The 13176-nt window shown below is 34.4% G+C and overlaps 1 protein-coding gene across 1 annotated transcript in view; it reads right to left on the bottom strand.

Moving 5' to 3' along the window:
- Positions 1–13176, bottom strand: part of Vps50 (VPS50 subunit of EARP/GARPII complex) — a 103375-nt gene that overhangs the window by 71038 nt on the left and 19161 nt on the right. Inside the window, exons 5-9 of the mRNA XM_069996505.1 lie at positions 11757–11810; positions 10705–10775; positions 9721–9838; positions 9608–9643; positions 7919–8001 (exon numbers count right to left, since the gene is read on the bottom strand). Of these exons, the coding sequence (XP_069852606.1) occupies positions 7919–8001; positions 9608–9643; positions 9721–9838; positions 10705–10775; positions 11757–11810 (362 nt within the window). The remainder of the gene's footprint in view (positions 1–7918; positions 8002–9607; positions 9644–9720; positions 9839–10704; positions 10776–11756; positions 11811–13176) is intronic.

Genomic DNA, 13176 nt, shown 5'->3' with positions numbered 1-13176 from the left:
CACACCAGCAGGTAAGAGACAAAACAAAACAAAGGAAAAAAAAAAACCTTTTACTGACATAAAGTTCTAAGAAAAATTTCTTCATGTCTTGATAAAGGAGAATTTATATCTTCACAAAGGCTCAAGAGCCTTGCCAATACGACAGCATACATGAACATGATTCCTTTATTGCTTCTTACTGAGCCTTTCAATGTACACTGAGGTCATAACCCAGAGAGAGGCAGACACAGAGAACAGGCAATTGTATTCCATAGCAAAATCTGAGCATGAGCACGATTATATTGTTTGACAAGCAACAGAATCCTAATGACACCTTGTTAGAAAAGTTAAGATCTCCAATCAGAAATTATACCTGATATATGGCCAAATACACATATATAGGTTAACGGAATGCTTACAGGCAAGACTGAGGTTTTCCTTTAAAATGACTGATTCTAGGAAAATTCCTGCCCCCCCCCCCAACCAATGAATGAATAAGAGCTACAGACTCTAAAACAGTTCCTCTGAAAGGATAACCATAATAGTGTCTTTGCACTTGGAATTAAGCCTCACCTCACACCCACTCAGAAAAAAAAAAAAAAAAAAAGAATGAATGTATGGAGAAAATGCGGTATAACAGCATAAAACACAGCCATAAAAAGGATGACATCTTGCCAGATAGGACAAGATGCTCAACCTGGAAGACATTTCAATAAGTAAAACAAGCTGAGCATGGAAAGACATTCACTGCATAACATTAATCATATGTAGAATCTGAAAAAGTTGGTCACAATGAAGTTGGGAGTAGGGCCCCATGTAATGACTCACACCCATACTCTTTAGCTAATGGAGAGGCAGAGATTGGGAGGATCATGACTCAAAATCAATCCAGGCAAAAAGTCCAAGAGTTCCTTCTCAACCAATAAAATCTGGCTATGGCGACATGTGCCTGACAACACAGCAATGAGGAAAGCATAAATTTGGAGGATTTCCCAGATGGGCAAGGAATAAATGTGAGGTCCTATTCAAACTATAAAGTGAAAGGAGCTAGAGGTATGATTCAACTGGAAGGATGCCTGCCTTGCAAGTACAGACCCTGATTTCCAGCACCAAAACCAACATAAAACAGAAATAAAAACAAAAGCACTGAGGATAGAATAGTGACTACCAGGGTAAGATGAGTTATTTCATGAATGAATATATAAAATTATTTTGTTTTAAATTAAAATAAAGCCTCTCCTCTCATGCTTTCTTCTCCAATGTCGTGTGTGTTAATTCAGAGCATTACCACCACCACCCCACTCCATTCAAACTGGAATCTTCCAGTTATCTTCCATGCTTCTCTTTCTTAGGATCTAACTGGCAATGATATTCCAATGGGTTCTACAGTGAGATCTACATTCCCATTCAGTAGTTCCCATATCTGTACCTATCTATTTTATGTCCTAACTCAAACCTTATCACTTTTTTGTTTGCTTTATTTGAATAGCCTCCCAATTAATTTGCATATACAACATATACACCCTAATATCCATCCATTTACTTGACAAACACAATTGCCACACGCTGTAAACCATCCTCAAAAAAATCTGTCAGGGATAACCTTGAGCAAGGCTTAACTTCACATTGTCTTTGGTCAATATTCTATGTGATCTGATAGAACAGTCAAATAGCCTTTATGGGAAAGGCAGTCCTGTCAACCTGCCCATGACCTTGCTCTTTGTCTGCTTCTTTCACATCTATTTCTTGCTTGGTTTCTAAAGACAACTGAGTTCACAGCTTTTTTAAAGCAGAAATGCAATCACATTTACCTCCTGCTTTAAAAATATTTGATATTTCCCCTAAAACTTAAAACTAATTTGGACAGAGCCCAAATTAGCATACCATACCATTTAATACCAATTTTCTTACTTTTCAATACCTGCATTATGGCCATACAGAATGTGTACCCCAATCACAGACTTTCATGCTCCCAATTCTTGTACACAGTGTTCACAGACTGTCCCTCCTCTGTCACTGGCAAATGTCCATCTAACTTTACAGGCCCAACTCAAATGTCATCTCCTCTGGAAGATCCAACTCACTAAATACTTCCAATAATTTTCACAATGCTCTGTTCATAGCACGCAGCACTACAGTATCAAATATCTGCTGCCTGTGACAGGTTTCCTCCAAGACAGCCTCTAAGAGACTGTCACTAATTCTTCTGTGACCCACCGGAAAATTAAACTCACTTCCTAACTCGAAGTAGTAATAAATAGTTAGATTTCTGGCTCCAATAAAAATGAGAAAGGTTTACCATCATTCCTTTGGCTCCACTTTTCTACTTCATTAAATAAAATTATGGAGATAGGAAAAGGAGTTTTTCAGAAGAAACAGAACCACACTAGACTCAAAAGGAAGTTAACAAGAGAAAAATAAACAAATGGCATTTAAAACTGGATTCATTCTTCTACTGTATAGTCTTCTAGAGTTCACATAAGGCTGGAGCTAGAGACAATAGAGGCAAATAATGGAAATAATGGAAAACCAGAAAGGGTAAGAAAAATGTTGAGTTTGGAGAAAAAGCATAACCTAAATTCACTCACAGCCTCCAGATAAAATGTAAAAAAACTAGCTGGATGCTGGTAGCTCACTCCTGTAATTCTAGCTACTCAAGAGGCTAAGATATGAGGACCATGGTTTAGAGCCAGCATGGGCAGGAAAGCCCGTGAGACTCTATCTCAATTAACTTCCAAAAAAGCTGAAAGTCAATCTGTGGCCCACGTAGATAACACTGGTCAGGGACAGCATCCATGCTCTGAGTTCAAATCCAAGACTGGCACAAAAAAAGTGAATGATAGTATTCATTTCTATTTTTAATTATCATAAATCTAGTTATTGCTTTTACTGGGGTTTTATTTCAAGTTGGATGTTTCTAAATTTCATAAAGTGAAGTACTACAAATACGGCAACATAAATAGCAAGTAGAAGACTATATAAATATAAAACATATCAAAAATTTAATTTTATTAATAAGCCTTTCAAAATCTTCAACTTCAGTTTGACAACAATTGACTGCTAATTAAACATCCATACATAAAAATTAGTAGTTAAGGAGTGGACATTACCTTGTACAGCTTTTAAAGAGGTCCTTGGTTATCAATTAGTAATGTGAATTCAACCCATTTCAGTCAATTAATCCAAGTACGTTAAAAGGATCTACTCATAAGCATTTTGATAAATAAAAGCTACATTATGATTTAGAAAAATTGCTAGTTCCAAGATGGAAAGCTAAAAGCTTTTACGAGCTCTCTGCAAGCTGAATTGGATGAATTGAACAATTCTGCAGAGTATTTCTGCCATTACTACAGAAAATATTGAATACAACATATTTATAAATAACTAATTAAATGTTCTTTTCAACAGCTGCACTAGGACACACAAGCTAGCAAAAATTAATCCTAGAAAGATTATAAATAAAGCAACATTTTGTTCAAATTTAACCATACAAAAAGACTCAACAGTACAGGGAGAGTTAGCATCATTGGCCTGGTCTGTTATTTAGTAATCCATATGATTTAAGGTCAAATCCCTTAGTATCTATGAGCCTCAGTCCTCCTATACATATTCAAGGTGGTTGAGGGGGGAAATATACCAAAAAGTTTGCTTTCAGCTTGACTAATGATTCTACTACATGCTAAATGGGTTTCTCAATTATCATGTCCTTGTGTATGGTTCAAGAAAGAAAGCCTTTACCTTTTAAGACCTTTTCAGTTAAATATTATGGTTTTGGGATCTATAGATTTACTTAAATCTTAAAGAGCACTGTGCAGAGGAGCAAGAAAACAAAAATTATAACGCAAGGAGTGCAAATAGAACAGTATCAACAAATCAGAGTACACAGAACAACGGGACTCAGGGTTAAGCCTGATCACCCAGCAAAATCATTTAGCCTTCCAACATTACCAGTGGTCCCTGGCCAGAGACTAGAAAAACAGACTGCAGGCACATTTCCTAAGAAAGGAACTGAAATCATTCCCTAGTATATTTACAAATATAATGCTGTACTCATTGGCTGTATGACTTACATTCTATGTTCTACAGTTTTCACAAAACTGACAATATTATATTCTAACAGAAAATAAAGGATGATTTAAAAATTATGAAAAATTAAACACATTGTATCTATGTTAAAAGTACAGTACTCAAACTACTTCTGATAGCATGTAAACTTTTCAAACGTAATATAGACTGTTTTGAGATTCCATTAAATAATGTCTCTCAAGTGAAGGAAAAATAAAGTAGTTTTAACTCTTCAGAACAACTTCTCTTGAAGCTAATTCAGATAAATTCAAATAAAAAAATGCTTCATTTACATACTTTAACATAAACCCATTCTGATTTTTATTTCCAGTAAATTCCAGCTATGACTCTGTCAATCAACTCAAGAGTTTTCAAATCATATAAAAACATTTGCTGCCAGTCATAAAAATGAAGTTTCCACTACAGTTCCTTTTATTGAAGATACTGGAACATGGTGCATGATGATATGGTTTGGCACTATATATATTAAACTATATCATCTTACTATCTGAGATTTATTAGACAATGCTATTTTGTAAAGAAACAAATGTATGTATTCTGGTTTTCCTACTTTCAGAATCATAAATCAGTCCCCTAGTTGTCCCATGCAATCTATTCCAAGTATCAATCCTTATACAATAAGGTCACTGCCCTCAACCAATAACCTCATTCCCATTAAAGAAATGAGGTATGACTAGAAAAGAGGATAATACAATTTACCAAAGTAAAACTACACATAGCTGAGCAAGTAAGTCCATGAGATTCTTATCTCCAATTAACCACCAAAAATGCAGAAGTGGAGCTGTGGCTCAAGTGGTAGAATGTGGCTCAAGTGGTTCAAGAACTAACCTTACCCAGGCCCCGAATTCTAGTCCCAGAATGGGCACAAAAAATATTAGTAAATTTAGAGCAGAAAAATCTAAATCATGAACTGGTTCTCTTAAAGGACATTTAAGGGAAATATATCATTTGCTGGTACAAAACAAGAATTAAAGTATTTATAAAAATTTAAAGAACAGAAATATAAAAATTCAATCGGAAATTAATTACTATGATTTTTTACTCTGGTTCACTCCCATTTAAGCAAAGATTAAGTCGTGTCTCTGGCAAAATTCCAAAAATTTAGGTCAATTAAATAAAAAGTTTAAAGTACTAATGGTTCCTGGCTGAACAAGTCCCAACTACGCGGCTCAAAAAACAGGCAATAGCACTTTATTGGAACACTAGAGGAAAAGAAAAATGAATGCACAATAACAGAAGTCTACATCTAATTAATAAACTAAATAAAACTAAAAGGTTGTTAGAAAAGAGTGAACTCAATCTGTCCCACATGAACTAACCTACATGCTTCTTAAATACTGTGTAGCCTAAAATAAGAATTATTCATACTCAAAGTTATGATTATAGATATTCTCCAATTTCTACTTTTTTAAAATAGCTGATAACTATAGCATATACTGATACTTTCTCCACTTGTTCAGACAGATATCAATATAAAAATGGTTAGAAGCCACTTCATTCAAACTTCACAAAGGCTAAGAAAGAATTTCTTTCAAAGACATTTTCATAGCCACCTTTCATCATGTGATATATTTACTTTAGCATGGTTAAAACTGAATTTTTAATTAATCAAAAATAGTTTCAGCAGTTAACCTGCTTCCACAATTTCCTGCCACCAAATTCTACATTCATTCTATCCTGTTATAATGAATGGTGTCCAAATTAATTCCTACAAAGACCTGGCATTTTATTGTGTTCCCCTATTTTATTTTCAATCTCTCACACTTTTCCATCCATTTTCAAATATTCAAGTTTCTCTCTTTTAATTCTATGTCTTTCCTCTTGGCAAAATCTTCTCAATTACAGTAATACTTCAACCAACTCTCACAGCTCAAATTTGTCCTTGAAAAGCTTGACTATAGCTTCTTTGTTGCTATAAATACAATAAATAGCTATTAGTCCTCATTTTGTTTGGCAACAATGACTATCTGCAACAAAGATTTTGTTTATGTTCCTTGGAACTTTCCATGACAGTCCTTCCTATCTTGACCTAACTCCTTCTATGCTTCAGATTCTCCTTAGTCTTGACCTCCCAAAGAGTGAGATCCTACTGTTTCCAACAATTGTATACTTGATTCCCTTCTGTCTCAAGCTTCCCTAAACTCTGCTTGTATCTACTTCAATGCAAGCTCTTCTTGCCATGCTTATGTGGAGGATTTACACTGATCATTGTATATGGTTGACCATTATATTGTCAATTTCAAAGCAAAATACCTAGTATAAATACTCAGTAAACATATTACTTCCAGAATTATTTCTCCCTAATAAAAAAAAGTTGTTACCATTGTAATAGATGCACCACAAAACATGAACTAAATGAAAGATAATTTTTAGAACCCACACACTTTATTAGAAGTTTCCAACTACATTCAACATTATAGAATTAATTCTCTGTTCACTCGGTCTAGTAAGTACAAATGACATCATCACAGTTTTAGTAACAATTAACCATTCTCCAAATAGACAAAACTAAAATACTACTGGTCATATACAACTATGTATATCCTAGTCAAATAAAAAATATGTTACTTCAAGCTGCATGATCCTTAGAAAAAGATATTCTAGCTCTTGCTAGACTAGCAAAAGACATTAACATGAAAGTCTATTTATGAAAGTATATTTAAGCTAAATCATGATTCAAACCCACATAAATGTCCTATTCTATCATAATCCTTTTACTTTTCAGATACAAGCAATCAACATTTATAACCTAAGTGAATTATGCTCATTGGAAGGCAGAATTTCCATACAGGAAATCAAGGAGCTGCATTCTGGGATAGGTGCAGATTTAATTTGAATTAGGATTTAATTTGAAACTGGGTTTGCTTAACAAGCATACTATTTAACTTGCTTACTCAGAATGGCTTTGAAAAGATGATGTAAATTATACCCAGGGATTAGAGCCTCCCCAATACTAGTAATATAAACCCTTCAGTGGTGGAGAGGGTCTGGTTTGAGAGCCAAAGAAGACCAGCAAAAGCATTTGAAATAAGACAAGACAGACATGTAATGTTTCTTGTTATCTGCCATCAGCCTATCTTCCTATACTGATAATTCTATATGGCCAATAATGATGTTAGTAATATCCAAATAACTCTTGGCAGAAAAAAGATTAACATTCCAGCACAAAAATCTACTAATAAAGTTAGAATAACAAAAGATTTAGCAACCACTGCTGCACTGTATGTTTTATAATAGTACACTTTAAACAGGAGACCTAACACACTAAATACACAATCACTGAAGTAGTACAAAGAAGGCTATTACATAACCTGAAATCATATTTAAATTTTTCAAGACTTATCATGACGAGCCAAAAACCTGAACTTCATCTTAAAAAATAAGCTGTAGGAGCTGGAGGAATGACTCAGTTGGTGGAGTGCTAGCCAATGAGCAAAAGCAAAAAAGATCAGAGTCCTGATCTCAAACAAACAAAAATACCATGCTCAGTATTTCTACAATGGGAAAGGTTAAGGAAGAAGAAAAATTCCCAGGAGATATAATACAAATATGAGCAGACTTACTTTTGTTACTACTACTTTGTTTTTATTAATGACATCATTGAGACTAAAAAAAAAAAAAAAAAAAAACAAGGGAAAAGAGTTCCAATGAAGTACCAAGAGGCAGGACTAAGAAACATACTTTGAGCACTATTACTTATATTCTATTGTACTACCCATGTATGAACGTGAATTCTAAACTAGAACACAGCACTTTATATTAATTACCAACATTTATTAACATCGTGGTACACAACTACATAAAAAAAAATACTGGCAATAGAATCAGCTTTACAGTTCTTGCATTATCATACCTTATACAACTGTAATGTTTAAAAGTGCTGGCAGCCTTCTGACATTCCAGGCACAACTGAATAGCTCCTGGATAGTCTTCCTCCTTAAGAAAAACAAAGCAAATCATTAAACATTTTTCTTAACTATTTCCCCATAAAATATATCAGTGTTCATATTCTAACCAAAGTTACAGAATTAATTCCTCTTAAAGATAAAAAAAAAAAAAGGGCCGGGAAGGTGGCTCAGTGGTAGAGTGCTTGCCTTGCATGCATGAGGCCCTGGGTTCAATTCCTCAGCACCACATAAGCAGAAAAAAAAGCCAAAAGTGGTGCTGTGGCTCAAATGGTAGAGCGCTAGCCTTGAGCTGAAGAGCTGAGGGACAGCGCCCAGGCCGAGTTCAGGCCCATGACCAGACCAAAAAATAAAAAAATCAACAAAAACATAAGGTAACAACTACAACCAGACCTAAAGTATGAACAAAGAAAAATAATTTTTAAATATTCTGTTCCATCCCATGTATCATAACACCCCTCTGAGACCTTAACTTATATATAAAGTCTATAAATAGAAGCTGCTTCATAGTAACATTTTAATAGTTCTCATACCTTCTTTTAGTAATGTTTATATAAAAATGTTTTGAAACAGTAGGAAATCTATTGTAAATGACACAATCACGATCAAATGACCACCTACAGAATAACAGATATTTCTAAGGAGACAAATTTAGACATACAAGTGAAATATTAAATGTATGGCTTAGCAATGTCCGTAATGTCCCCCAAAGGCCCATGTGCTAAATAAAGACATGATCTCCAGCCTATGGTGCTGGTGGAAGTGGCAAACCTTTGGAAGGTGAGGCCTAGAGGGAGGAAGTAGATCATTGTGCACGTTACCTTAAAAATTATATTGAGACCTCTCCCCACAACCTCCCAGTCACCATCATGTGAGCATCTTTCATCTATCTTCTGCCATGAAGCCCTGCCTTACCACCAGCCCAGAACTAATTTGGCAAACATCTACAAAATGAAACTTTTGAAATGTTAAGCCAAAATAAACTTTCCTTCGTTTAAGTTGTTTTTAGAAAAGCTAATTCGAAAATTAGAAAAGCTGATTTAGAAAGCTAACACAATAACTTAAGAATATTAGCAACAATCTAGAAGCAACACCAAGTTTATACAGAAAGCTGCATATACTTTTTCTCCTATGCCCATCTCTAAAGTCAATGGATGCAATTCAAACCACAGGGATGCTGAGGTAATGACAAAGTAACTACCCCATTATGTTTCTTATAATATTTAATATTTCATTATGGCTTTTGAACCTTATTATAAAAGAAACAGTCACAGAATATTAAGAAACTACCAAAGAGAAACAGATGGCTCACTCAGAAAACCAGTTGATACATGAGATACTAAATATAATGAAAGTCCTACACATATTCCACACATTGCTACTGCATGTCAAATGCAAAAGATAATTTTATTCTTATTTGGACACATGAACTCAAAAGATTAGAGTTAACATTCCCGTGAATATTTTCTGAATGTTTATAGAAAAAGGTTCTAGGGCTCTAGATTATTATTTTTAAACAAGGGATCTCTTTATAGAACATAGCAATTCAAGAAAAATGCACATCTGATTTAAGTCCATTACATTTTTTCTATATAATTTTAACGCAGCATTACCAAATTTCCAAGTCTATTACTTACCTCCAGCATTTCACTTAAGCGTACATCTGTTCTTTGCTGAAAAACAAAAATCAAATGTAAAATGTGTCTCAACCACAAAACTAAGTTATTATTTTTTTAAAACCCATATATACCAATGTTTTTATAGTTCTCAGAGACTTCAGAAGTCCAATCAGCAACTGACGTTTCCTTTGATTTGCAAGAAGGCCTAAACTAGCTTGAGTAAAACCTTCCTTTGCAATATTCAAATGTCTGTAAAAGCAAAACATAAATAGTTAAAAATTTCTAATATAACATGAATACTATCCACACAAAACTATAAGGAAGTGCCCTTGATTACTATTAAAACTGAGAACTGTGACAATTATTTGAAAAATTAGTAAATTTCTCAGTCTAAACCAGCATTTTTCATACATGCTCAATGGAAGCCAACACGCAAACTATTCATGGTCCATGATAAGAAAAGCACAGAAATTGAAAATAAGCATCTAAAAACTTATCGTAAGCATTGGGGGACTAATTTTGTTTTTGTGATTCATATAATAAAAAATTGACAATATATATCTTTCCTTTATTTTCTTAAGAATTAGTTTCTATCACATTTAATTTTTCATTATGCTTTGGTGATAAGGGGGAAAAAAGATAAATACAGTGGTCTTTACCAGGTGCCAGTGGCTTATACCTGTAAACTAGCTACTCAGAAGGCTGAGATCTAAGGATAGTGGTTCAAAGCCAGCACAGGCAGGAAAGTCTGTGAGACTCTTATCTCCAATTAACCACCAGAAAACTAAAAGTGGTGCTGGATCAAGTAGTAGAGTGCTTGCCCAGAGTTCAATCCCTATGACCAAAAAAAAAAAAACAAAAACAAAAGTGGTCTTTCACTACCAATAGTTTAGGAAGCACTACTCTAAGTAATATCCAACAGTAATGTTTTTAACCTAGTAGCAGATTTGTAGATATTTCATACATTCCCTCTGCAATTTTTAGATCACTGCATATATTTACCCAATTCTAGAAATTACCACAATAATTAAAAAAATCCAAGTGTCAGTAATAGATTTCAGAGTTATTCTTGAAATATTTCAAACTTAAAGACAAAGTATCACTAAAAGCAGTACCTCCTCCCATTTGTGCAGATAACAGCAGCTAACTGTAGTCCTGTCTGTAATGAGGTAACTCTTTCAAGTTCCTGTGGAAGGATTAGGTACAGGTTTATGACTGACGCATTTGCTTTTTCTTCCTTGCACACATGGTACTACAACAAAAGCTCTAGTGTATTTCAAAGAAAAGCCTGCCTAGAAAACAAAGTAGCAACTTGAAAAATGTCAGCATATTTTTCAAAGTTATTTTAAATGACTACTTCCCATTTTCACAATGACAGATGACAAAATATTTAGTATTATTATTACTTCTAGGTAAAACTAGACCTAATTTTTCCAGACAGAAATAAATAATACACCTATTTACATGTTTCCACCCAACAGAACTTCTTAAAGTAATTAAGGAAGAGACAAGTATGACTTCTACTTGTTAAAATCCACTGATAATGAATAATGATCTGAACACTGCTAGACATTTCAATGGATTTTTGAAGGCTCTCTTTTCTCATAAAAATACAGATTCAGCTAGGAAATAATAATTTCATTGTTTTGTTTTTTGCCAGTCCTGGGGCTTGAATTCAGGGCTTTAGAACTGTTCCTGAGCTTCTTTTGCTCAAGGCTAGCACTCTACCACATGAGCCACAGTGCCATCACTGGCCTTTTCTATTTATGTGGTACTGAACTCAGGGCTTCATGCATGCCAGGCAAGCATTCTACTACGAAGCCACATCCCCAGCCCAATTTCATCGTATTTTGAAGCCAAATTGTATACTGTCAGTAAGGCAAATTATTCTACTGCTGATCTATGCATATGATACAAAATTCACAGAAACAATTTTTTACTAAACTTTGAAAAACGTATCACTTTAGAATTTTATATACAAATTAATTTGCTTCTTTAGCTTCATAAATTCCCCCAAACGAGAGAGAATACATACATACACACATATCCCACAGAGGCAGTATGTTGCTATAGAATTATAGACAAAAGAATACAATATTAAGTTTCAAATATAAATCATTCAATCATTTATAGAGTTCTATGATTAAAATAGTAAACATTATCGTACCTTTACATAAGCAGGCTGTTTCTCAAGGATTAAATCTGCTACTTTTTTAGAGACCTACAAGAACATGCCATCAAATAATGTAAACAAAAAAGCCTCATACTGCATATTACATTTTATAGTCAAAATTTTTACCAAGAACAGCCCAGAAGCCATTCCATAACTATTAAAGCAGCACTGTAATGCTATGGCCACAGCTAAGCTCTGAAATTAGTTAAACAGGTACAAAATAAACACATTATGTTGAACGTAGACCTTAGGAGAAATTTAGTATTTGTCATTATTAATGTTTATAACTTGGATATCATCTGATATAACAAATATGAAGAAAGTGTCACTATCTTTAAGGGTACAGGATATGACTTATAAAGATGAATTTGTCTTTTTTTTTTGGGGGGGGGGTGTCCAGTCGTGGGCCTGAACTCTGGGCCTGGGCGCTGTCCCTGAGCTCTTCAGCTCAAGACTAGCGCTCTACCACTTGAGCCACAGTACCACTCCGGCTTTTTTCTTTTTGCTTATGTGGTGCTGAGGAATCAAACCCAGGGCCTCAGGCATGCAAGGCAAGCGCTCTACCACTGAGCCTCCTTCCCAGCCCCACAAAGATGAATTTGTTAAGACAAATTTTCCATCAGTTGAAGGTATGGAGACAATCTCTGGGAAACAGAGAACTTGCCTGATACCTTTAGAAGCATTTTAGCACTTAAAAAGAAAAACAATGTGGTACCTCACTTCTGAAACATTGAAAATACATGTTTTTTGTAATACAAAAACTTTCAAGGTTTTGTTCTTCAATTCCATGTATAGTGTTGACAAAAGTCAGTCAGAATCAGGTTCTTATTCAACATTTTAGGGGTTGTGACAACTATACCAGAAACACCACATCTAGCACAAAGTATATACCCAGAATGTTTGTGTATACTTACATAGAATTTGCTCCAATAGCCCAGGCCAAATAAGAACAGATCATCGTATACATACTATCATACTGATTCATTCTTTAATGGTTTTCTGTTTTGTTTTGTTTTGTTTGCCAGTCCTTGGGTTTGAACTCAGAGCCTCACACTGACTCAGCTTTCTGGCTTGGCTGGCACTCTATCATCTGAACCATGCCTCCAGTCCAGCTTTTTATAAATACAGTCTTAGTTTTTTTTCTGCCCAGACTGCTTTAAAACTAGGTTCTTCAGATTTTTAGCTTCCTAAGTTGCTAGAGTTACAGGCATGAGTCACCAGGGTGTGGCAATTTTGCATTGTGTTAATTTGCATCAAACATCTTGGAAATGCGTTAATTATTTTTTAGATACAGATTGGTTTTGTCTAGAAAAAGTTTAAGAAAGATTGAGAAAATCAAACTTTAAATAAATTTTACACTTCAGTTAATGGAGATCAACATTAATGCTTTATATCATTTAAGAATTCCAAAGAC

The sequence above is a fragment of the Dipodomys merriami genome, unplaced genomic scaffold (genome assembly GCF_024711535.1).
Source record: "Dipodomys merriami isolate MVZ:Mamm:240054 unplaced genomic scaffold, mDipMer1.0.p SCAF_5, whole genome shotgun sequence".
NCBI lineage: Eukaryota > Metazoa > Chordata > Mammalia > Rodentia > Heteromyidae > Dipodomys > Dipodomys merriami.
This window is presented reverse-complemented; position numbering and strand designations above follow the sequence as displayed.